The sequence below is a fragment of the Phasianus colchicus genome, chromosome 13, assembly GCF_987193195.1.
Source record: "Phasianus colchicus chromosome 13, bPhaCol1.hap1.1, whole genome shotgun sequence".
NCBI lineage: Eukaryota > Metazoa > Chordata > Aves > Galliformes > Phasianidae > Phasianus > Phasianus colchicus.
The window spans coordinates 9,126,514-9,149,000 of NC_143448.1; the positions used below are offsets into that span (position 1 = coordinate 9,126,514).

At 38.8% G+C, this 22,487-nt stretch overlaps 1 protein-coding gene across 11 annotated transcripts in view; it reads left to right on the forward strand.

Moving 5' to 3' along the window:
* ZNF536 (zinc finger protein 536) overlaps positions 1-22,487 on the forward strand; it is a 325,753-nt gene that overhangs the window by 205,687 nt on the left and 97,579 nt on the right. For 10 of the 11 annotated variants that reach the window (XM_090149294.1, XM_090149293.1, XM_090149296.1 and 7 more), the window contains 2 exons: positions 276-428; positions 11,366-12,946. In XM_090149294.1, the coding sequence (XP_090005420.1) occupies positions 276-428; positions 11,366-12,946 (1,734 nt within the window). Of the gene's footprint in view, positions 1-275; positions 429-11,365; positions 12,947-17,310; positions 19,438-22,487 lie in introns of those variants that run through there. The other variant, XM_090149298.1, reaches the window with a different exon arrangement.

The following is a 22,487-nucleotide window of genomic DNA, read 5'->3' on the forward strand; positions in this document are numbered from 1 at the left end:
AGAAATCAAACCAGCTGCTGACACAGCTGTTTCTTTTCTTGTATAATTCAGTTCAATATAAAGGTACCATATGCTGCTTAAAATGATGATAGGAAAGATGAAATAATTTAAGAGAATAACAAGAAAATACATGAATTGTCAGCATTCTGTCAGATTTAAAGAATGAAGTAGACAGGTGTAGTATTGACATGTTTAACTTTGTGTTGTGTTAGCAGTTTTAGTGAGAAAACTTCTGACATGTGCTGAAGTGATGTGAGATCATTTCTGTGTTGCAGACATTGGAGAAGAAGCTGGGAGATCTGTAGGAGTCCAGCAGCCAGCTTTACTGAGAGACAGGAGCCTTGGTTCTGCCATGAAAGACTGCCCATATTGTGGAAAAACATTCAGAACATCACATCACTTAAAGGTCCACTTGAGAATACATACAGGTGAGAGGAACGGCAGGAGCGGAGCACTGACAGCACATGCGATGTGTGTGTGGGGGTTTACATACGATGCGGCTAGGAGCCTTAATTCCCAGGGTAGATTTGGATTCATTAGCTGGAGAGAGTCTTTTGAGAAAGACATATGACAGTCTTAAATAAAAGCACAAGGAATGTGTTGTTGGATAAAGACCACTTTAATAGAATCGTCTTTTCCCAGTTGAGGTTATTTCTGTCTCCTTCCCTGCTTCATCACTGTTTCCTTCAATTACCCTTGTCCTTCAATAGGCATAAGCCTATTGGTTTCAGACTTAGTTATACTAACTGCTTCAAAGGCCTTCCTTAGCATCTACTTAGGGATTCTGTATGTTTTGCTCAGTTACTATTTTTGTTCCATTTAACATGCTCATTTTTAACCTCTCGCTGTTCCTATGAATACATCAGCTTCATGGATCTGCTTTTTTTTCTTTCTGCATTAGAACTCACTCAACTTACCACTTGTCTGTAATAAAACTTACTGAGATTTGCAGCACGATAAAACTTTCTATGTTTTACTTTAATAACAAAACCAGATTTTCTACCCTACGGAGAATTAGTACTGGTCTAGATTCTTTCTTTATTTTTGGGTATCACTGCTCTAGATTCTAGAAAAATACAACCACGCTATTTTAATTATAATACTACCTTTTCTTAACAGCATATACGTGCTTGGTAGACATAGTATAGATTTAAGAAGTGCTATTGTATCTGTATTTAAGATCAATTACAGAATATTAGTATCCTCAGATCCTGTTGATGTCATTTTATATGGTCAATCTGATGCTGTTTTCTTCCAATTCCTAGATGTTACAATAGAGCTTCAGGGAGTGTGCAAAGCTGGAGATTTAGGACACTTGTTTTTGTAGGCAGGCACAGTGGGCACTGCAGATGTGCAGTCATTTTATTTTTACAGCATTTTAAAGAAATTTCAGGATGTTACTGCTACTTTTCTGATCAATAGGTAAAATAAATTGCATGAATAAATACTTTCCAGTTGTACCTCTCATGTGAAAAATGTCACTGTAATTTTTTATTTCACGGAGATAGAAGATGAGAAGTATTGGCCTCCCTTCTCAAAACCAGCAATCACATTTCTCCTATGTGCTTGCACAGGTGTAATGCTGAATATTGGTTTTGTGAATATAAGACCCGAGTTTGAAAAATTGTCAAAAAAGGCTGAAATTTATTTAAATGAAAACATTTCACTGACGAAATGAAAAAATTTCTTTGTTTTATTTTTCTCTTTGGAGTAGGAGTTGACCGCAGTGCTTTTACCTACATTTTGCGATTGAGATTTATTATTACTAGATATTTTTTTAAAATGCAGTCTCTGTTTGGATTGCAGTCTGTTTAGGGCAGGAATAGGCTTTTCTATGTCTTGGGCTTGGTAAGAAAAATTTAATGCAGTACAAACTCTGTGTGTGTGCTCTCCAGCACTGCAAAAATAAAAACAGTTATTTTATTGGGAAATAATCCTGTAACTATGAGCTTTAAACAATTTGACATTTTTACTAATGGAAAAGCAAAGGAAAATTCTTTAAAATAACCTGAGGATACCCATCTCTTTCTTTTATCTTATTATATAGAGGTCATTTTGTTGTTGTATTAGAGATGGCAGTGATCACGTGTTTGGCGTTTGTGGCTTAGAACTAATGGAAAGTGAATTAATTGCAATGGAAATATTCCTTAAAATTTTATATTAAAACTTACTAATCAAAATTAAAACAAGAACAACTAAAGCATGTAAAGTATCACATAAAAAAGGAAAAGAAAACATCATACAGAATGTTAAAACAACATTTGCAATATATTTAAAAGGCATTATAATTTTAAAATAGATAAAGATCAATTTCCATTAGGTTGAGAACAAAGTATTTGTAAATAATGACAAGAATATGTTGAAATGGAGCAGTGTTTTACATATTGGAAGTAATCATAATAAATATTATAAAAATGTAAATTGGCAAATTACTAGAGTTATTAAATAAAAATTAAGTTGCATTGCTCTAAATGGAAATGATGTAATAGATATCAGTTATTAAACAAATATTGGTTAGCTCACAGTACCAGGGACAGTTTCCTGCTTTTTATGTCATACTCTGTCTTTATTATATGCCTGGATCATATAACTGTCTGATAAAAAACACTTTACTGTGTTTCTCCACTACATTAACTCAATTACTGTTCTTGTTCTCACAGCACCTGTTTGTTAGAGAGGAGCTCAAGCAGTTCAGCAGAAGTCAGGTTCCTTCGAACATCTGTGTGTTTGGAGGCACATGAGTAGGTTGGTTTGGTACGCATGCCAAGACAAGACCTGAAGTCTGATCCAGCCAGGAGGTGCTTCTGTGGCAATTGGCCCGAAAAAGCTAGAGAAGCTGTTTAATCCTTCATGAGCAAAGGGTGCTATGCTCTGTTTTAAAAGCAATGGCTGGTGACTTGGGTTGCTTCCTTTTTTTTTTTTTTTTTTTGTTGGGTACTATGTGGTTGCAACCTTCTCAGCGCTGCACCTCGGTGTCTGTACAGTTTGCTATCATATAACCTTCTCAAAACCAAAACAAAGCAGCCACCAAAAACTCAGTGGAGTCCCAGCCTACGACTGTAGGACTTTCTGTACTACTTTTGTTCTCTGCTCCCAGCCTGCCAGAGAATAGTGTGGCTCTTCTTTTAAGAATTTCAGAAGAGTGTCAGTAATGGCATTCCAAAAGAATCAAAGAGCCATCAGTCAGGATATCTGTCCAGGACAAGGGAAAACTGGATCCAGGTTGTAGCAGGCAGTAGACGTGGAGGAGCCACTTTGTGATTCAGCCTCATGGTTATAAACTAACCGTAGTACAGTTGTGAAGGTTGTAACACAGAAGGCTCAGGGGCCTTTGGACTTTGAGAGAAGGAAACTTGTCAAAGTATCTCAGACCGATAAAATGCAAAAGTTCCCACAGTTTATGTTTTTCTCCTCTGTAGGCACCAGATTAGGGTTCAACCATTCAAGGAGCTGAGCATCTCTTTATGTTCCTTAGTGCTCTGTGTTCGCACCAAAACCAATGAGTCATGCATGATTTTTTACTTTACGTACTTCGCACTTCGGACAGCATAGAAACAGTTAAGTGTTTTAAAAGTTACAATTTTGTATGTTCTGCCTTTGGCAAGCAACATAAGATGTGAGGACCAGTCCTCAGGTTGGCTCTAGCACCTCTTTGTGTCTCACATTAGCACTGAGGAACCGCTGCAGATGTAGTGCACTTTGAATTTTTTGTGATTGTTAGGTGCTCAGGCATATTCCCTGTGTCACTGGCACAATTAAATCCCTTGTGTAATGAAAACACTTTGCATGAGTCAAGTATAGCCCTAAAGAAGGTTTAAATTGTGCTATACCAAAGAACCCTAAGACAGAACAGGGAGAAGCAGCTTAGCCAGGCTGCGTCAATTAGCGGAGGGTATGTTTTGATATGTGTCATATGTATCTTACATGTATTAAATACATTTGTGGTGTTAACTGCATTTTCCCTTGGAAAATATGATTGGCCAATTTTAAAACATGCTTAGAAGAATTGATGAAATACGATAAAAATGGTGCTGTTTTAAATGAATTCAATTCACATTTTCTTCCTAAAAAAAGACTGCCTGTTGCCATTCTCTGAAGGCGCTTGTAGTGGGATGAGCAATATGAATAATTAAGGAAAATGGGTATGTGTGCTCCAAGAGGAGACAATTTTGGTATTGAACATCCTTTATTCTTACATTTCTAAGATGAACTAAAAGGACTTTTCATTTCTCTAGATTTCTCCAGATTCCCCATCTTTAACACTGTGCGGCATGCCTTTTCTCCTGTCTTAATGACATCCCAAACTTTTGTTGAAAATAATTGATTGAATTTAAATTTCCTTAAAAGTTTAAGAGGTAATGTTACAGTATAAATTTCCTACCAAACACTAAGTAGGGAAATATCCATTAGTGAAATTAACTACAGTTTCTAGGTAGCTAACAATGTGCAGTATACAGTAGGGCATGGCTAATGAACACTGCAGTGGGTGATATTTCATTATACAAATTAATGCTCACATTTTAATGGGAAAGTCACATAATGAATCTCAGCTTCAGTGACAGCAATTAGAGACACAGATTGTCCCCTTCTGGACAAGGCACTGTTTAGCAATAAGCAGCTGTGTAAAAAGTCTTCAGTTTTACAACATATATATATATGCTTTGGGGGAATTAGCGTACAGTTTATATTAATGTACTGAATCTTCCCTGCAAAGGAGCAACTGTATTTATCTCTCTGCATTTTAACTAAGTAAAGACACGTAAAAAGACTAAATAAATGTTGTAGATGAGATATAAATAAATGAGAATATTCAATTACAAAACTTTATAAAAATTAAAATATTTTATTGTAATACCTCATGTACAATTGAAAAATATTTAATACACTGAGACAAAAGCATCTGTCCTCTTAAAGGATAGGACAATTTCATCGTATGGAATAGAGAAAAATAGCTGGTAAAGGAAAGTGGTATAGGGAAGAAGTTAACTAGTATTTCTGACAAACAGATTAATTGTGTGGTGAAACATGTGCAGGATCCAAAAATAATCCTACAGAACCTTTGATATTCCATTTGGTTTAAAAAGTGTGAAGTGAATGATTAGAATGATAAAAGAAATTACCATGTAAGAATAGGCATAATAATGAACTAATTAAACCATACAGCAATTCATTTCTAAAATATCTACTGCACAATGGATAAAATAGGTTATCAATAACTGTTTCAATGGTAAAATAAAAAATGCTATAAAATGTTTTCAATATTTTCATTAAGCAGTATTCTCTGGAATTATAAGATGTTTGATTTCATTTGCTTTGCATGAAAGAAGACTGTCTTGTTTAGAAATTGTAGAATCCCATTGAGACCTCCATTGTCCCTGAGCGTCCATCGAAACCTCCCTGCTGGCTGCTGGAGTTTTAGGTGTGGGGTGCTGGTGCTGATGCACGGACCTCACTGTGCTGAGGAGCAGAGAAGCACAGTGCATAGGGAAACTCCATAAGAATAGGGTTTCTAAAAAGGGGGGAGGGCATTAATTGGGGAATGGATGTATAGAAGGCATTACAGATTTTTTAAAAGGTACATGGTGGCTATTAAAAAAAAAATAAATAAAGAAGCTCATAGCAGTAAATGTAAATGGACAGTTAAGAAGTGTGGTAGTACTTGGTAAGGGAAACTAAAAGTAAAAACGCAGGTGTGGATATTAGGGTTTCAGAGAACAGGGTAAATTCTGTAGATCTGGCAAGTTTAACACTTGCTATCTTGCTAATGCTGGATAAAAAATGGATAAAAAAGTATCAGCCATAGTAGGGAAGACTGAATACTCTTCTACTCTGTTCTCAGAAAAAAAGCATTATGGGTTTTATAGGTATTTTCCAGTGATGCAGTTCAACCATTAAGTAGTGAGGCTGTTACACTGTAGCCCACTACATTTTAATATTTTTTAGAATGAATGAGACTGGATAACCTGTAGATAAAGTCCTAAAAACCCTGGCTGAAGGGCCCTCTGAGTCATTAAAATTCATTAGGAAAAAAAAAGTAGAAGATGGAACAGATAGAAGCTCCAGAGCTATTCTAGTTTTTCCAAAAACAGAGACAAGGGAGGCCCTGAAGTTATAGGTGGACTTACCCTATAAGTTTTGGGTAAAATTACAGAACTAATTTGGTAAATAATAATGAAGATTTGGTAACATAGTTGATGCCAATCAAATTTATTTTATGAAAGTAAGTTTTGTCAAGTTACTTAGGTTTCTCTCAAGTGTTGTGAAAGCAGCTTGTTCTATATGACATTCCCCTAAAAGTCCCCGGTGTACAGGGGTGAAGTGGCATATAACCCAGCAGTCCCACAGCAGTGCTCTCAGCTCAGTCAGTTTGGCATTTCATCGTTATTTGGAAAAGCGTATAAAATCACTGTTGATAAAATTTACCAATGGCACGAAAATGGTAAAATGCTAAAAATCACGGAGAGGGACTGATTAGTTGCTTAGTCGAGTGGGTGCTTTTCAACGATATGAATTTTAAAACAGCAAAATGTAGAGGAACAAATACTAGAGCCGTTGATGAACTGGGCCTAGGATTATGGTAGAGAAGCAATAGAATGTGAGCTGTTAGCTGATTGCTATAGCTATGGATGTAAACAGTTTTTTATAAGAATATTATCTAGTTGAAACTTCATCAAAGCTTTAATGGGTACCCATAATTTAAAAGGACATTTGATAATGGGAAAGGGTATTCCACTCAGGAGCAAGAGAAGCTGGTGAGATGAGGGCAAGTACCTTTCTCAGGGAACAGATCTCTGATTTAAAAAACCAAATCATTTAGTGTCCTAGGGAAAAGATGTTGTGAGGTTCAGTATAGGAAACAGACTTGGGACAAATAAAAACTGGAAATAAGGCAACAGTGAAAATAATAAACCAATCTAACAGTTTACATAAGGACATGTTGAACATATTGATTGCTGTGAATAAAATATATTTAAAATAAGAAAAGTATGGTTTGTGTCAAATTGCAGTTGTGACTTTGATGCAGGAATTACCATGTGAGGGTCTCTGTCCTGTTTTGTACAGCAGATAAACTAGGGGATCATAATTGTCCCTTCTAGCCATAAAATCTGTAAGCGTGTTTATAATCAGACTGTGGTATCCTTGCACAGATAATTCATATGACTAGTGTCATTGGACTGCATTTTGAGCAGGACTGGTAGTAGATTGAGTACTGCTTTGTTTATGCAACCTGCTATACTGAAAGACCTCATGCTACTGGGTAGCATATCTGTTTCTAGTTATCTACCAAGATTTTGTGCAGATTTTACAAGCAGTGTTGAATTTTATTGTTCTATTGTATCCTGATATGAAATAGTTCTTGTGAGATGCCTTGTGTCTTGTAAAATCAGAGTGGTAGATAGACCAGAACTATGATTATGTTGCCTAGATAAGTTACTCTCAACAAGATGCTTTCTTATTGTACACATTGGGATATTCACTCTTTCTACTCCATTGTGAAAGGATTTGCAGGGATGCAAACATGGCCAGAAAATTAGCAAGATTAGGATGATCATTGCCTTTGTGAGCAGTGAAAAATGACTCTTGGATATGAAATGCAAAAAACTATTTTGAAGAAGTCGTGTTCCCTCACTCTTACGTGGCAACCTTAATTTATGTGAATTGATACTGTGTTAAATAACTCATCCAGACGCTGCTCTTGGCAGTATTACCCTGGTAGTCATTATATAGGATGAGTTCTCTGAAATGCTTCCTCCAAGAGCAAGATACAAACAGGTTGTCTTCTGATGAGACGTGTGCCCTAGCTGTCTTATCCCCTTTAGTATTCTTCAGACATACACAATTACAATTGTTGATAGTGTGGATAGTGGAAATTAGGAGTCCTTTGGGTTTTCCATTAAAACTGGATTGGTTTTTGGTTTGTTTGGTTTAAATTAGGTTGTTCTTTTTTCCCATTGCAGCTTATAGCTTGGTTTTGTCATTTGTACAATGACTTACATGAGCATTGTTGGTTGTTAATCTGAATGGATGAAACAGTGCAAAGTATTCTTCACAATTCCTGAATTTAGGAAGTAGAGAATCAGTAAATTTCAAAGATCGACAGATGATTTACTCAGTCCTTCTCCCCTCTGCCAGTGCTGCCCTTGAAATAGCAACAGTTAAGATTGCTTTGAAGTACACTAATCACTGCCAACATTTTGATCTAAAAGAGAAGGGGGAAAAAAAAAAAAAAAGGTTTGGAGTACTTCCCTTTGAATGATGTTATTTGGCCAGTGCTGCAGTGTAAAGGTGGCACAGTGTGTTGCTACATGTTGAATCCAATTGCAGCCCTTCAGTGTCAGATCTCATTTCTAGCCATGCAAGAGGTGGGAGCACCACAGAGACAGTGAAGCAAGGTGAGGAGATGCTTGCACTTTTTATCATTCCCCCTCTGTCAGTGGCTTATTTCATGTGGCATTTGTGGCGAGCTGTGCACAGATCTCCTCTGCTGAAAGGAAGCTCGCTCAGTGGAGAGGCCTTCTAAGGAAATGTGTAATAACTTCAGGGCTCTGCAAACAAAATAAGAATACATTGCTGTGCCCAGTACTTCAGACTGGGGTTACTTCGCATATGCAAAAGAACCATAGTGTCTCCTCTCGTTAGCTTAGATTAACTCACTGAAACTCATTTTTAAACTCACCTATTGCCTTGAACAGCTTCTGTATGTTTTAGCAGCATTGGCGGGTTGGAGTAGGCGATCTCCAGAGGTCCCTTCCAACCCCTACGATTCTGTGATTGAGTGATTAAAGCAGCTTTTATTATGGAATTCTCTTCTTTGCTGTAGATGCATGTTATCCAGCAGTTGACATAGCGCCTGCAATACTGGGACACACTTACTAATGGTGTCACTTGATGTGCAACGCCAACACACGCTGAACTATCATTAGAATAAAAGGAAGTGATTAATACAGTTGTGTTAAAGATTTCCGCATAGGGGATGCTGTGGAAGAGCTTTTCAGTTAAGAGGAGTGAAAACTCAAATGTGAGAGCATTTAACCTTATAAATTCCTCTGTTTTTCACCAGTCTGACTGCTGCTCAGATGGTACTCGAAATGCCTAGGTTGTGTCAGAGGTCACTGGTGCCTGTTGTGTAATCAGCAGTAACTGGTGGGCCAAACAAGCAGCTCAGAAACATTGCAGTGTGTGCATGCTGCAAAAACAGCGTTAATTTTTGTCCACATTCTGACTGGCAGCACAGCTGTCAAGGTTTACATGCTCCCAAACAGTCCTGCAGGAATGCAAACAAACAGATAGCTGATGTCTTCTGGCCCCTTGTCCCAGCAATGGGGCTGTGAGCATGTGTGCACACTCACCTGAGCAAGGAGAAGCCCAAGCAGACGTGACACGTCTCAGGTTAGTGATTCCTGCCCATCAGGAGTTTGTCTTTGTGTGGCTCCTGCTGAACACAGCTGTGCATCTTCTTGGTGGAGGAGCAGAACTTAATTAGGTGATAGCGAAAAACTCAGAAGTTGCACTGAAATGTTTAATTCAGATCTCCTCCGTTAAGCTGTGCGGACCCAGGCCTAACCCTGCTAATTCCTACCTCTGCCTCAGCTGAAACCTCTTGTTTGAGGTGCTGCACTTTCCTCCTTGAAACAGGTCGATTAACGTGGTTGATGTAAAGCTCTCATGTCTCACCATTTAGCTTTGGGATTACATATGGATTTAGGATTTCTACTCCTTGTAAGTCACTTGAGCCCTGTCTGAGTTGCAGCACGTAACCAGCCACTGTATGGCCAGTTTGAGGGTTTTGTGGTGCATCTCATTAGTAAGTTCCTGTGATCAGTGCAAGGAGCAGCTTCCCAAATATCCAACAGCCTTTCAACTGAGCCTGCAGCTTATACAAAGAAAGTTGGAAAGCCTTTCAATTTTGTTTTAAGCAGATTTTGAGGTTATTTGAAAATGGGTAACTTTCCAGCTGGTTTGGTAAACTGCAGAATATCATAGAGCTTTTTTTTCTTTTCTTTTTTTTTTTTTTTTCCCCACTGTGTGGAAAGCTTTTGAAGCATGTTTTTCCACCAGCATTCAGGAGAGGTCATTGTCTTTTGGAGAAAAAGCTATGTAGAAAAAACTATTTCTTCTTGTTGTTCAGCTCCCTGGTAGAAATAATTGTCAGTATTGGCAGCTTGCAGGTCTTTCACATTCCTGTCTCTTCCAGTGAGTATCTCCAAACTTCCTTTTAAAGGAGCTCTGCATTGCTCACAAGTGCTCCATACGAGTTTGGATGTACGTTTGCTTAGGCATACATTCTTTTTGGATATGTATTTATGTCTGTATCTGAATATTTATTGTGTGTGTAATACCTTCTACCTCTTTAAAAGTATAGGAAAAACAATAAAAGTTTATATGGGACTCAAACACTTATTTAATTCATGAAAATCATCTTATATGTTTTAAATCTCTATTCAAAGTAATCCTAGAAAAGCACTTATGATAGTTAAATTACACGTTTTACTACTTGAGCATTAGAAGTACCTTCAGTACAAATTTAAAGGACTGCAAAAACCAGTAGATAGTGCTAATTTCAAATACAGAAACTAAATTTATTTTGTATTTTATTTCTTTTTTTCTTTTTTATTTTATTGACTGCTTTTTATTTTAACTATATGTTCTTACATGCTGCAATCATAATGTAGTATAATGATATTAATATTTTATAGAATCCGTATTTATAGTTCTTTATTTAGAAACAATGCAGTAGGTCTGCAGATCTTTGAATCCTTCTGGAATGGTGCCCTCCAAATAATGATAAATTACTTGTGCAGTATGCCATTTGCTAATTATATCCATGATTTACTGCAGAGCAAGACTTAAATCATTCATTTCAGTCTTGCGTAACAGTGCCATAAAATTTTTAGGTTTAAAAATGGTTTCCATGTGTATAATTTAAACAAATTTTAGAGCAATTGTATACACAAAATATTGCAACCATCCATTTGTTACATTCTTCATCTCTCTTTTTTTAAAAAAAAAAATTCGTACTTTTAATGATTACTGTGGTTGAAATTGTTATGCTTCATTTTCATAATCATAGCTTTTAATTCTACAACAGTTTTCTACATGTTAGATTAAGAAGAAGATGGCTAATTGTGTGTAGTTACCATGTCATTCCAGAACAGCCCCACATTCTGGAAACCCGCTTTAGAAACATTCAGTTTTGGAATTACTCTTCAATTAAAGGCGTTTCTTTGTTAAAAACGAATTATTAGCTGTAAGATCTTGTTTTTAGGAAGCTAACAATGATTTTATTTTATTTTTTTTCTCATCCATGCACCAAAGTGCAGTTAATTCTCCTCCTTTATATTTGTCTTTTTATGCATACACATAGGTGAGAAGCCTTACAAGTGTCCGCATTGTGATTACGCTGGTACTCAGTCTGCATCCCTCAAGTACCACTTGGAGAGGCACCATCGGGAGAGGCAAAATGGAGCGGGACCACTCTCTGGGCAGTCTGCAAGCCAAGAACACAAAGAAGAGACATCAAGTAAAAGTTCTGTGTTTATTAGACCAGATATACTGAGAGGAGCCTTCAAGGGGCTTCCTGGTATTGATTTCCGAAGTGGCATGGTCTCACAACAGTGGGCATCAGGAATGCTGTCTTCTGGAGATCAGCAAGGACAAGCAGCTGGCATGTCATCTGAAGTATCTTCAGAAAATATGAAGGGTTCTGACATATCTTCCAAAGCAACACACTTCTCTGAACTTGGCCGTGCTTACCAGAATATGGTTGGGAACGGCGTGAACTTTCAAGGGTCTTTGCAAGCTTTCATGGACAGCTTTGTCCTAAGTTCTTTGAAGAAAGAAAAGGAAATGAAGGATAAAGCTCTATCAGATCCACTTTCAGCAAAAGCTTTGGGCTCAGATGGAGGTGAGGAAAAGATCAATAGCAAGTCCTCCCAGAGAAAAACCGAGAAGTCGCAATATGAACCTCTTGACTTATCCGTAAGGCCAGATGCAGCGTCCCTCCCAGGTTCATCTGTTACTGTGCAAGACAATATTGCTTGGCATGGCTGCTTATTTTGCTCCTTTACCACTTCATCTATGGAACTAATGGCTCTGCACCTCCAGGCCAATCACTTGGGCAAGGCTAAACGTAAGGACAACATCATAGGGAACAACAAAGAGCAATCTAGAGAAGCTTCAGCCTCAGTTAACAAAGTGAGCTTGCTCTCTGCTTCTGTGCAGTCCAGCAAAGAGGCCGTAGTTTCAAACATGCTTAGCCAGCTGGACTCAGCTTCTGAGAAAATGACCCAAGGACAAAATAAAGAGACCCTGGGAGAGCAAAAGAGTGCTGCCTGGCCCAGCCACATGGAATCCACTTTTTGTAATTTTACAACAGACTTCTATAAGCAGTTTGGTGTTTATCCTGGTGTTATTGGCACAGGAACACAAAATTCTTGCACCAGTAATGAATCTGAAATAAAACCACAGTCTGAAGATGACCCAAATATCCTGCTCTCTGACTCTGTAAATAAAAGTGCTACTGATGACCTTTCTGACATAGCTTCATCTGAGGATATGGAATCTTCCAAGGAGGAAAACATTGAAGATGAGGACATTGAAACAGAACCAGATATTATGAATAAGCAGTTGTCTGCCCTAAACAAGGAAAGCAGTGAAGGAGGCGACAACATTCAAAGTGCAGTCACCTCACAACCAGCACAAGGGCTCGTATCGCCACTGCCACAAGCATCAGAAAAGCAGTGGCACAGTCAGAATCTTCTATCCTCCCATGAAACTGCACAAGGAGTGATGAAACCCGAACAAGTTCAGGGTCCGCAGGTCCTGGAGAAGCAGATGAACATGTTGTCAGTCCTAAGAGCTTACAGCTCTGATGGCTTAGCAGCCTTTAATGGACTTGCAAGTAGCACAGCAACTAGTGGATGTATCAAGAGACCTGACTTGTGTGGTAAGTTTTAGACCTTCTTTTAGACCATTTCAGAAAACACTTGTGCAGAATCATGAAGCTGCTCTTTAAATATACTTAGTCATGTTTGTTAGTAATACATTTTTTTAAATGTTAAACCCTGTGGGCCAAATTCTAGTCTTATATGTGGTCTACTCCATTGAAATCAGCAGTGCTGCATGCATATACTTACACAGAATTTTAGAAAGAACTTGCTTTTAAACCATAGTAGCAGCAGTATAGACTATCTGTGCTAGTGGCATCTGAAGGGGATATTTACTGCTTTAGCCTACTCAAAGGAGGAAAAGGTTTTTAAAAAATCACATGGTGACTTGCAAACTTTTCAGTATTCTGATACAAGTAAGAACCCAAGACAAACACTGGATGCTTTGCCAGGCAAGCCTTGCGTGTTCTCTGTCTGTCTCTGTCTCTCTCTCTCTGTGCTTTTACTCGGGGTGCATTCAGTTTCCACGATATCCATTAAATCAAAGCCCAGGTGGATGGAATGCATCTACCTTTAATGAAGAGGTATTCTTTTCCTTTATCTCCCCCTCTCCTCCCTTATTTTTTAATAATTATGTTTTTCTGATTTCTTTCAATGGCAACTGTACAATAGTAGCCTTTGACAATTTTCACTGTCCTAACAGAGGTTGTACAAGTTGTGGTTTGCCTAATTAAAAATATGCCTCTGAGTAATTAAAACAACGGTGCACCAAACAAAGCCCCCCAGTTTTTTACCCTTGCAGTCTCTGTTATAGAAAACAGACAAAAAGGAAAGCTAAATCTGTTAGGAACAAGTGATGAGGACTTTTCAATTTATCTCCTGTTTTGTAAGCATAGTGCTCGCTTGAAAGAGATTTTAGAATGTAAATCCGTTGAAAAACAGTATCACTTTAAAAAGCAGAGTCAGCAAAGGACACAAAAACTTCAGTAATGCACTTGTTTCATTTAACCTTCAAACGAATCAGAAAACTCATTGTCAGAGCTGAACGTGCGTAAGAAAATGTATTCAAGTTAAAAAAAAAAAAAAAAGAAAGAAAAGAGAATGTGATCAACAGTTATAAAGCTCAACAGTTTAAAATGAAACCCTAAACCTGCAACCACTTGTGGGTGGTTACCCTGGTTAAGTTCAGGTTGTTAGGAGCTTTGTTTGACTCCACTGCTTCTTCATGCCTCTGCCTGCTTTTCCAAGTGTATTTGTTAATCTAATAGAAAAGTACAATTTTTCCCAGCAAAGTTTAAATTGGCTTGTATTCTTAGAGAGCATTTTGCCTTCACACTCCTGTCATTACCTAAACTGAACCCCAGTTGCAGGTATTTGCCAGTCCGTGATGTGAATTCCTGTGTCTCTGTTCACTAAGAGCCAATGAAGAGAGTTAGAAATAGTTCCAGATTCTTCAAAATCAGTAGTTAGATTTCTGGTGTTTTAACATGATTGGTACTTGCTTTCAGTTAGGAGCTGATAAAACCCTTGGATTTTTTTTCTCTGTATTTGAGGATTACAATCAATTGGGTTCCAAAAATGCATCAGAGAAAACAACAACTAAACAAAACAATTGGAAAAATAAGATCAGTTGCTTTATACAAAATATCTTTATACTTCTTCTCAGACATAAGATTTTTAAAACGACAAAAAAAAAAACCTCTCACAGAATTATTGAAATGAGGTCATGTTACTTCCATTAGTTTTTTGTTTCATCTTCCAATCAATTCAGCAGACGTTTTATGATGGCTAGAGTTTATGTGATTTTAAAGACCATATCCCTTTCACAAGCTCTGCCCAGTGATAATGCGTTTGACTTGAAGTATGAAGGAAAAAAAAAAGCCAACAGAAGCTTGTCTGTTCTACTTTTTAAGCCATTTTAAAATGGAAAATGCAGCGCGAGTCCTCCTTTCTCCCCCCTCCAAAAATAGCTTTTTAAAATTCTTACTGACATTCTGTTGAGTATTTGCAGAACATAAGTATTAAGGTTGAGTATTTAAGTATATCGTTTCATTTTCCTTGATATCTCACAGCAAAAATGGATGAATATGAACAATCCCTGTGTCACTAGTTCTCATTTATTTCATTGATTTAGACACCACCCTATTGAAAGTAGTGTTTTTAGGGAGTTTTCATTTTCTCAGTGACATTTTGTACTGTGAAATCACACTCCATCTGTGCATGCTAGTGTGGGGAATCTCACCTGATGTTTCTGCACTTGCAGATTAGCCAGCAGGAGCGCTTTGCTAATTTATTAGCCTTCCTTCCCTCTTGCACAAAGCCCATGACCCGAGTCGTGGTTCCCTTTGTTTCTCCTACTCAGAGAGATCAGGAAGCCTGAGGCCCACTTCCAGCACCTGGTCCTGGGGCATGATTCTTGTGGCTGTTTGTGTTTTGGGAGACTCCATGTATTTGCCTTTCTTTTTACAGCCAGTGATGGGTGGGTGTTGGCATCTCAAGAGAGAGCACTGATACCCTTGATAACATTCCTTGCACAGTCTCTGGTGCCCTTTCCACAGTCAGAACAGAGTTGAAATAAGATTCTCAGTCAGCTGAGATTGCATCTTTGTTTGGCCACGTTAATTGCACTAAATTTCTGGCTTGATTACAACAAGCTGGGATTTTCAGTGATCTGCGTAGATCATTTTTAGTTGGCAGATTTTACCTTTAAGAGAATGGGTCCATTTTTAAGCACAAATCTTGGTTTAATTTCTAGAGGGCAGTTCCACCAATATACATTATTGTTCTGAATAGTCACCCCTCAGGGGGGAAGCAATCCTCAGTTTCCCTGTATACAGAGTAAGAGAGTCTGATGATGTGCCTATAATTTGTTTCTGCTCCTGTCATGCTTTAGACTGTAGGGGTGAAAGGCACAATTAGAAAAGAAAGAACTAGCATTACTTTGTAATAGAGAAATTTCCATGCCAAAATACTGCTGAGAAAAATCACAACAAATCTCCTTTACACATCTAGCAGAATAGGAAAGAACAAAAGGAAAATAAAAAGTATAATTGATAAATTTTTAGTCTCCTGACCTTTTCTAACTTAACTGTATTTGTTTCCAGAGTCTTAAATGACTAAACCAAGAGCTGATCTTGTTAATCTTTGCTACCATGCAGTCTGTAAGGACAGAGACGTGCCTTTCACTGCTGCTTGCAGCCAGCAGCCCAGGTCAGGGAAGGAGCCATCATGCTGGGCTTCTGGGTTTGGTAGCTGTCTTGAGCATCCATGTAGTCTGCTTTCACAGCTCTTGCTCATTTGAGAAGTAATGCTTGGAGGTTGTAGATCTACTTTCTATTTAAGATTTAGAAGATGCTTTCCATTTCTGTTCTTCTGTTTCTCTGCCTGGCTTCCGTTATACACGTAGCTGTATTGCGATAATGTTCCACCTCCTGGTCTTAAGTTGCTAATTTATATGATTTGCAGAGCATCTGTTTATGACAAAACTCTTTCTTGTCTCTCCTTCCCTTTAAGTCTTCCTGCTTTGTGGCTAAGACGGTAAAATATCCCTAGCATTTTCTGCTTGAGATGTACCTAGGCTTTCACAGAACTGCCGGTGGACTACAGAACTATTGGCCAGAGATGGTCCGGGGCATTAGCTGGTTGTTTAATGGATTAGTGCTATTGAACCCACACTTAATGATGACCAAAAGTATTAGTTCCATCTTGTCCCTCTAAATCTAATTTGCTTCCATTCATGCTTGCTTTCCTCTGCAATTAGTGCTGTTTTCTCCACATAGGCTCCACCTCCCTCACTTCTTTCACTGTATGAAAATAGGGCAGGGCCCTTCTAGTGCACGGCAGCAGCTCTGAAGTTCTCCTGCAAAGGGCTGAGCACTTTCAGTTTCCTTTTGAGCAGAAAGCGTTCAGCTTTGCACAGAATTATTAACTGTTCAGCATTGTAACTTTCTGAAATACCTTCCAAACGTGGAACTGTAGCGCAGACAAGAGGGCTGGGCAAGGGGAAGATCGACTGTGGCAGATTATTACAGTTTTATTGTCACATAATTATAGTGCTGTACCCCAATGTTGAAATAGTGTATTTAGTCTTTGTAAATTGCTTCTTGCCACAGGTGTCAAAAGCAAAAGGATTGTAATGCTAACCCCTTCAGAACTACCACCAACACATAACATGCAGAAAAAGATTTTTAATTGTTTGTGTGCCTTCACCTTATTGCAGCTCTTTAAAATTATAAAATCCACATTAAACAGAAGGAAAAGGCCTATATACCTGAGCTGTAGGACAGCTTTGTGGTCAGGGAAGGTCCTCGGGGCTGCAGCAAACTGCAGTGCTCAGAACCATTCAAATTATGCCCTACTGCAGTGAGTTAAGTAACCCAGCATTTCTGCCTTTGAAGGGGTAACCAGAATATTCTCCTTCAAGGCAGAAGGAAATACCGTGGAACCTTTGCTGTGGTCTTTTCTGTACCCAGTGTGGTGCCTGAGGAGGTTGCTTCAGTTGCAGCACAGGGCCTGCTCTCGGTTTGAGCACAGTGCTGCAGGGATCAGTGCCTGCCCTCGTGCCGGGCTGCAGCCACTTCTGGAAGTCGCAGTGCCATTTGCATGGCAATATCAAACCAAACTCATATGGCTTGCTTCCTTTTTTTAATTAACTGGGAATGCCAGTGATCCAGTGAAGTTTGTGTTGCTGGATAAAAGGGCCGGTCTGTGAATAGCATTGTATTTGCCAAATGGTTCGCTAGTCATTTCAGTACAAACAAATGGATGGTGTCTGTAAGTCTGCAAACACTGTTGACATTTAGCCTTGTTTATGTTACTTTCCTTTTGCTGCATATTTTTGGCTAGAAAAGATACTGTCTGAATCAACATTGACTTCCTAAGCAGAAGCTAAGGACCCAGTCTTGCATCCCTCATCCTCGATGAGTGGGACTACTTACATGACTAAGGATTGCAGAATCAGGTCCTGTGTTTATTTGACTTTAAATTTTATTGCTGTTTTCATGTAATTTAATTCCTTTGTATTTTTTTTGTATCAGAAATCGGTCCGGCGATAAGTTCGATATCACTGTTTTGTTCACTGTTGGAAACTTATTTCTTAGAGTTTTTCATATTGCAGTGTAACGCTCCCATTCCGTTAATGGTTCTGGAAGTTAACCCCTAAAATATCTGATACGGCTGAGTTCTGAGTACCTTCTATTCCCAGTGAAAGTGGAGGCATTCAGTCCCTCCCAGCACCAGATCTGAAAGGGGGATTGTGTTTGCAAAAGAAGGCCTCGGAATGTGCCTCGATTTCAGACATCAGTGGCCAGCCGCACCAGGGCAAATCCCCAGCACAGAAAGGCTTTTCTTTTCTTTGCAGGAACAAAATAATGATGTAAGCTTAGAGCCGTATGATTTTGCTCTAAGTTTCATCTCCCGAACAATATATTCTTATTGTTTTTGTCATATCCAGGTCAAATTTAAATTATAATTTAGGATTAGGCAGAGGCATAGAGATGTTTCCAGATCTTTGCAAAGTGAGACAATGCTCTGGTTTGTGTTTCGGTTCAGGAATATATATGCTTGTGTCTGAGGTATAGTATTTCCTACATCTACACATACACCTGAACAATTTAGACATCCTTTTAAGTCAAAACTAAGTGTACGATTAATACCTATTACGAGGCCAATTTTAAACAATTAATTTGACAGCAATTATAATTTTATTTTACAGGCTTTCAGAAATAAATAACCAAATTCATCTTTGTAATCTAAAGAACTTAGAATATCTTTATGCTGAGGTGATCTTGCTATGCATAGTGTTGCATATCTGGGATTTCTGGGGTTTTGTCCCTCGTATCTAGATACTTGTAGTGCCGGGGATGAATAATTACCTGAGGCTTATTAATTGTTTCAGCAAAGAAAAAAATATATACCTTAAGTGTAAGCATTAATATATGTATACACAAAGCATCCACAATATATAACAAACCATCATAATAGTACAAAAATAGAGGTCCTGAATATGTTCTGTTATTTATGTGTTTGGCAAGCTTAGGGAATGGACTTTAGTATGAGTGAAAATTCTCTTAACATTTTTAAGGTTATTTATTGTCATTTCTATTTGAGTTTTTAATGGTCCTGTATTTTGTAATGCTTTAGCAGGAAAAAATACTGTAGTTATCTTTTTTCATATTCTTTAAGCAATATTTCTAGCTTAATATATTGTGCCAGGTTTTCCAATATTAACCAAGAAAGACAGTAAAATTCAATGAACAGCACTCTGACATCCACAATTTAAAACCTGTGACTGAAGTGAAATGTGTAAACTTCTAGTGGGTTATCATGTGCTTTGGAATAGAGTATTGTTGGAAGTAATTAGAAAATATATTAAGGTTTCCTGGTAATGAAGGTATGTAAGTTTTAATAATTGTTGCTTTCTGAATAAGTGTCAAACTATATCTTTAAATGTATATGGAGTTACAAGTTAGGTCACTTCTGAATGGAATGTAAAACAATACTAAAATGCTTCAATAACTTATCTCAGTGTTGCTAATAAAAAAAAAAGCTGTTAACCATTAGTGCAGTTTTGAGTCATTTTGTTAATTCATTCAAGACAACTCTGCGCAACTGTTTTATCTTTCGGTAGACCGAAGACCACTCGTGCAATCCACGGCTGGCTCATGCTGTGAGAGGCAAACTCTGCAAGGCAGCTCGCTGGCCTTTTTGAAGCATATTCATTAAAAGTGCAGTCTTCTTATGCGTGGCTTATCATCAGAACAACGCAATGCATGGTTAGACAGGCTAGGTTTGTTTCCTTCGGCACAGAAAATTCCTTGGGAATGCGGGAGCTGTGCCCCTCTCTCTCACTGATGCAATCCAGTGAACATTTCCATGGAGGCCTGTGGGTTAAATATGAGTGATGCTGGATGGATCAGGTGTGTAAGTCCTGGTGCCTGGCTGCTTGGCCAGGGTGAGCTGCCGTTTGTGGGCCCAGCCCTGCAGCTGGGAGCAAAGCCTCAGTGAGGGACAGACGCTGCCCATCCCACGGGGCAGTGCTGTGAGTGCACAGCCCACCTGAGACCTTTCTCAGTTCATCTCATCCGGTCTTACGTTGTTACAGTCTGCAGTACTGCCCGTAGTGCTTAACTCTGCTTTTTGTTTCCCATGGAAGGAATGTGCGGTAAACGTCCCGAGATAGCCTCACTTCCCTCCTTCATGTACAGTGCTCCCAAGGTGAAGGGAGCATAGGATAACAAGCAGCCAGTCGCATTGGTGTCAGTAATATCGCTCAGGCCTCTGGTAAGTGTCTCCAGGATGGGACCCACAGGAGGTGGCCTATTGTTTGCTGCACCAGTCAGTAGGCAATGGAAGTTAAAGGGGGGATGTGGCTGGGGCTCCTAGCGTCATATCTTCATTAATGCTGTCAGTTTTGAATAGCATATTGGTACTTTTTATTTATTCCACCGAAACACCATGAGTCAGGACCTGACATTTTAGCGTTCTGTGTCATACTGAGAAAAATCTGTAGTTCAGCAGTAGGACAATTATATTATTTTGGAAGGGCTAGAAATAATACAGCATTTGTGAGACAACTGTAACATTTATCCAGACTCAGTGTGAGATTGTTCTTCCTTTTATTTGGAGAGCACTCCCAAAAAAGTATCAACTGGGAGCAAAGGAAAAAAGAGATGAAAAAGTGGCAGTTATGAATCCATTTAACCCCCATAGGGTATAATCTCATCTTGTGTAGTACCGCTGGCTGTTACATGCCAAAACTTCTACACAGTGAGCTGTGAATATAGTCCCTATTGTCCTGTGGGCAATATGACTAAGGAAAAAATATCTCTCTGATACAATGGAGCATTTGTCTGAATGGCATAACCTAAGGTCCATAACATCTAATCTAAAGTTGTAATTATACAGCTGCAGTCACACCATTCAAGTGAAGGCTGTGTCAGCACTTGTATTATATAAGAAATCCTGTTTTCAAGGGTTGATGAGTCATATGCAAAAAACATTTCTCACTAAACAATTGTTCTGGTTGTTCCAAAGTAACATCTAGGTACCAGCCTCCCCTCTGTAGGATGTAGTCGTGCATTCTGCAATATGCAGTCATGCATTCTGCAATATGCCATGGTTTAGCTTGGCACTCTGTTTTGCTAATGAATGTATCTTTTACAAGCCAGGAAAACGCCTAAAAGGTTTTGATTTCTGGGCATTTTTATTATTGTCAAAATACAAACTAAAGAGCAAAGAAGTTCAGGGCAGGCCAGGTTTTCACTGATGAGGATTACAGTAGGTGGAAGTTCTTCCTGAGAAATGTAGAGTTAGGATTCATTTTTCCAGTTTGTTGTCCCCTGATGCTGATTCAGGTCTCTGATCTGAACAATTTCCTACAATACTCCTGTTGCTATTTATGTCATAGACAGGCCTTGAAATGGACCCTTTCAGGCTAACAGGAGCTTGTGTTGCCATTTGAAGCAGACACGCATTTGCTGGCAAAGAGGAAAGAGGTTTGTTTACAGCAACAGCACGGGTGGATGAGGAGCATCCTTCCAGCACAAACGTCATGCGAACACTCTTAGGTTTGAGAACAGGTATCAGAAATCACAGCAGTTTTCTGAATATTTGAAATTTTTAGATATGTATCCTGGATGAGAGCTACCTAAGATAGCAGATGCATCTTCCCGGAGCATTTCCTCTTAAAACTGGGGAAATGGGGCTGCTCCTGCACTTACTGCTGTAATGTCTGTGTTTCTTTCAGCCAGTCTCCAATGCGGGGTTTCTGTAGGGCCATTGCCTGCATAGAACGGCCATTGTTCAGCAGTTCAGAGAGGGAACTGTGCCTTAATTATCTCTTACAGAAGGAAAAACGCAAGGCATATCCCAATATGCACCATAAGTGGTGGGACACGAGTCTTTTAAGTAAGGTTTGAGAAGGGGAGCTCACACACAGTCTGGCAGTCCTCGCTGCTCCTGCAAGTCTACCTGTGATTCACCCTCCGACAATGGGAAAAAATAAGTTTTCCTCTTTGGATTTTCCATTGTGAAATGGAAAATCATAGTACTTGTCTCCCTGATAGGAGTGCTGTGAGGATAAATGAATTAATTAATGTTTCCAAAGCACTTTGGAGATGAAGAACATTTATATATGTCCTCAGTGTGTAAATGCTTCCTTCCCTGATACTACAGTAAGTTATAAAAAAATGATGAAAATGAACACAAACAAAAATTATGCATTGGATGTGGATGTCACTGTCCTCCTACCCTCTGCAGGTCCTGCTCGTGTCTGGGGGCTTACGCTGTTTGCTGCTGCCTGTCCCCCCAGTGTCATTGCCAGTGTTATTGCTCTGTACCTGGCTCTGCTGTGGGCTTGGCAGATGCTGGGGCATGTAGTCATGCTCATGGATCTGAGAACTGGAAGTGGCTGTTGTAAGGTTTTATCTGAATGGCAGTGACACCAATTCACTACTTCTCAGTTCAAATTCTTACTGCTTGTTTTCCGGCATTACCATCCTAGATTAGGCCATGCTGTTTGTTTTGTTGTGTTGTTTTTTTTGTTTGGTTGGTTTTAAGTTGGGAAGTGCATTTGGTCCAGACCAGCTCCTATGTATAATT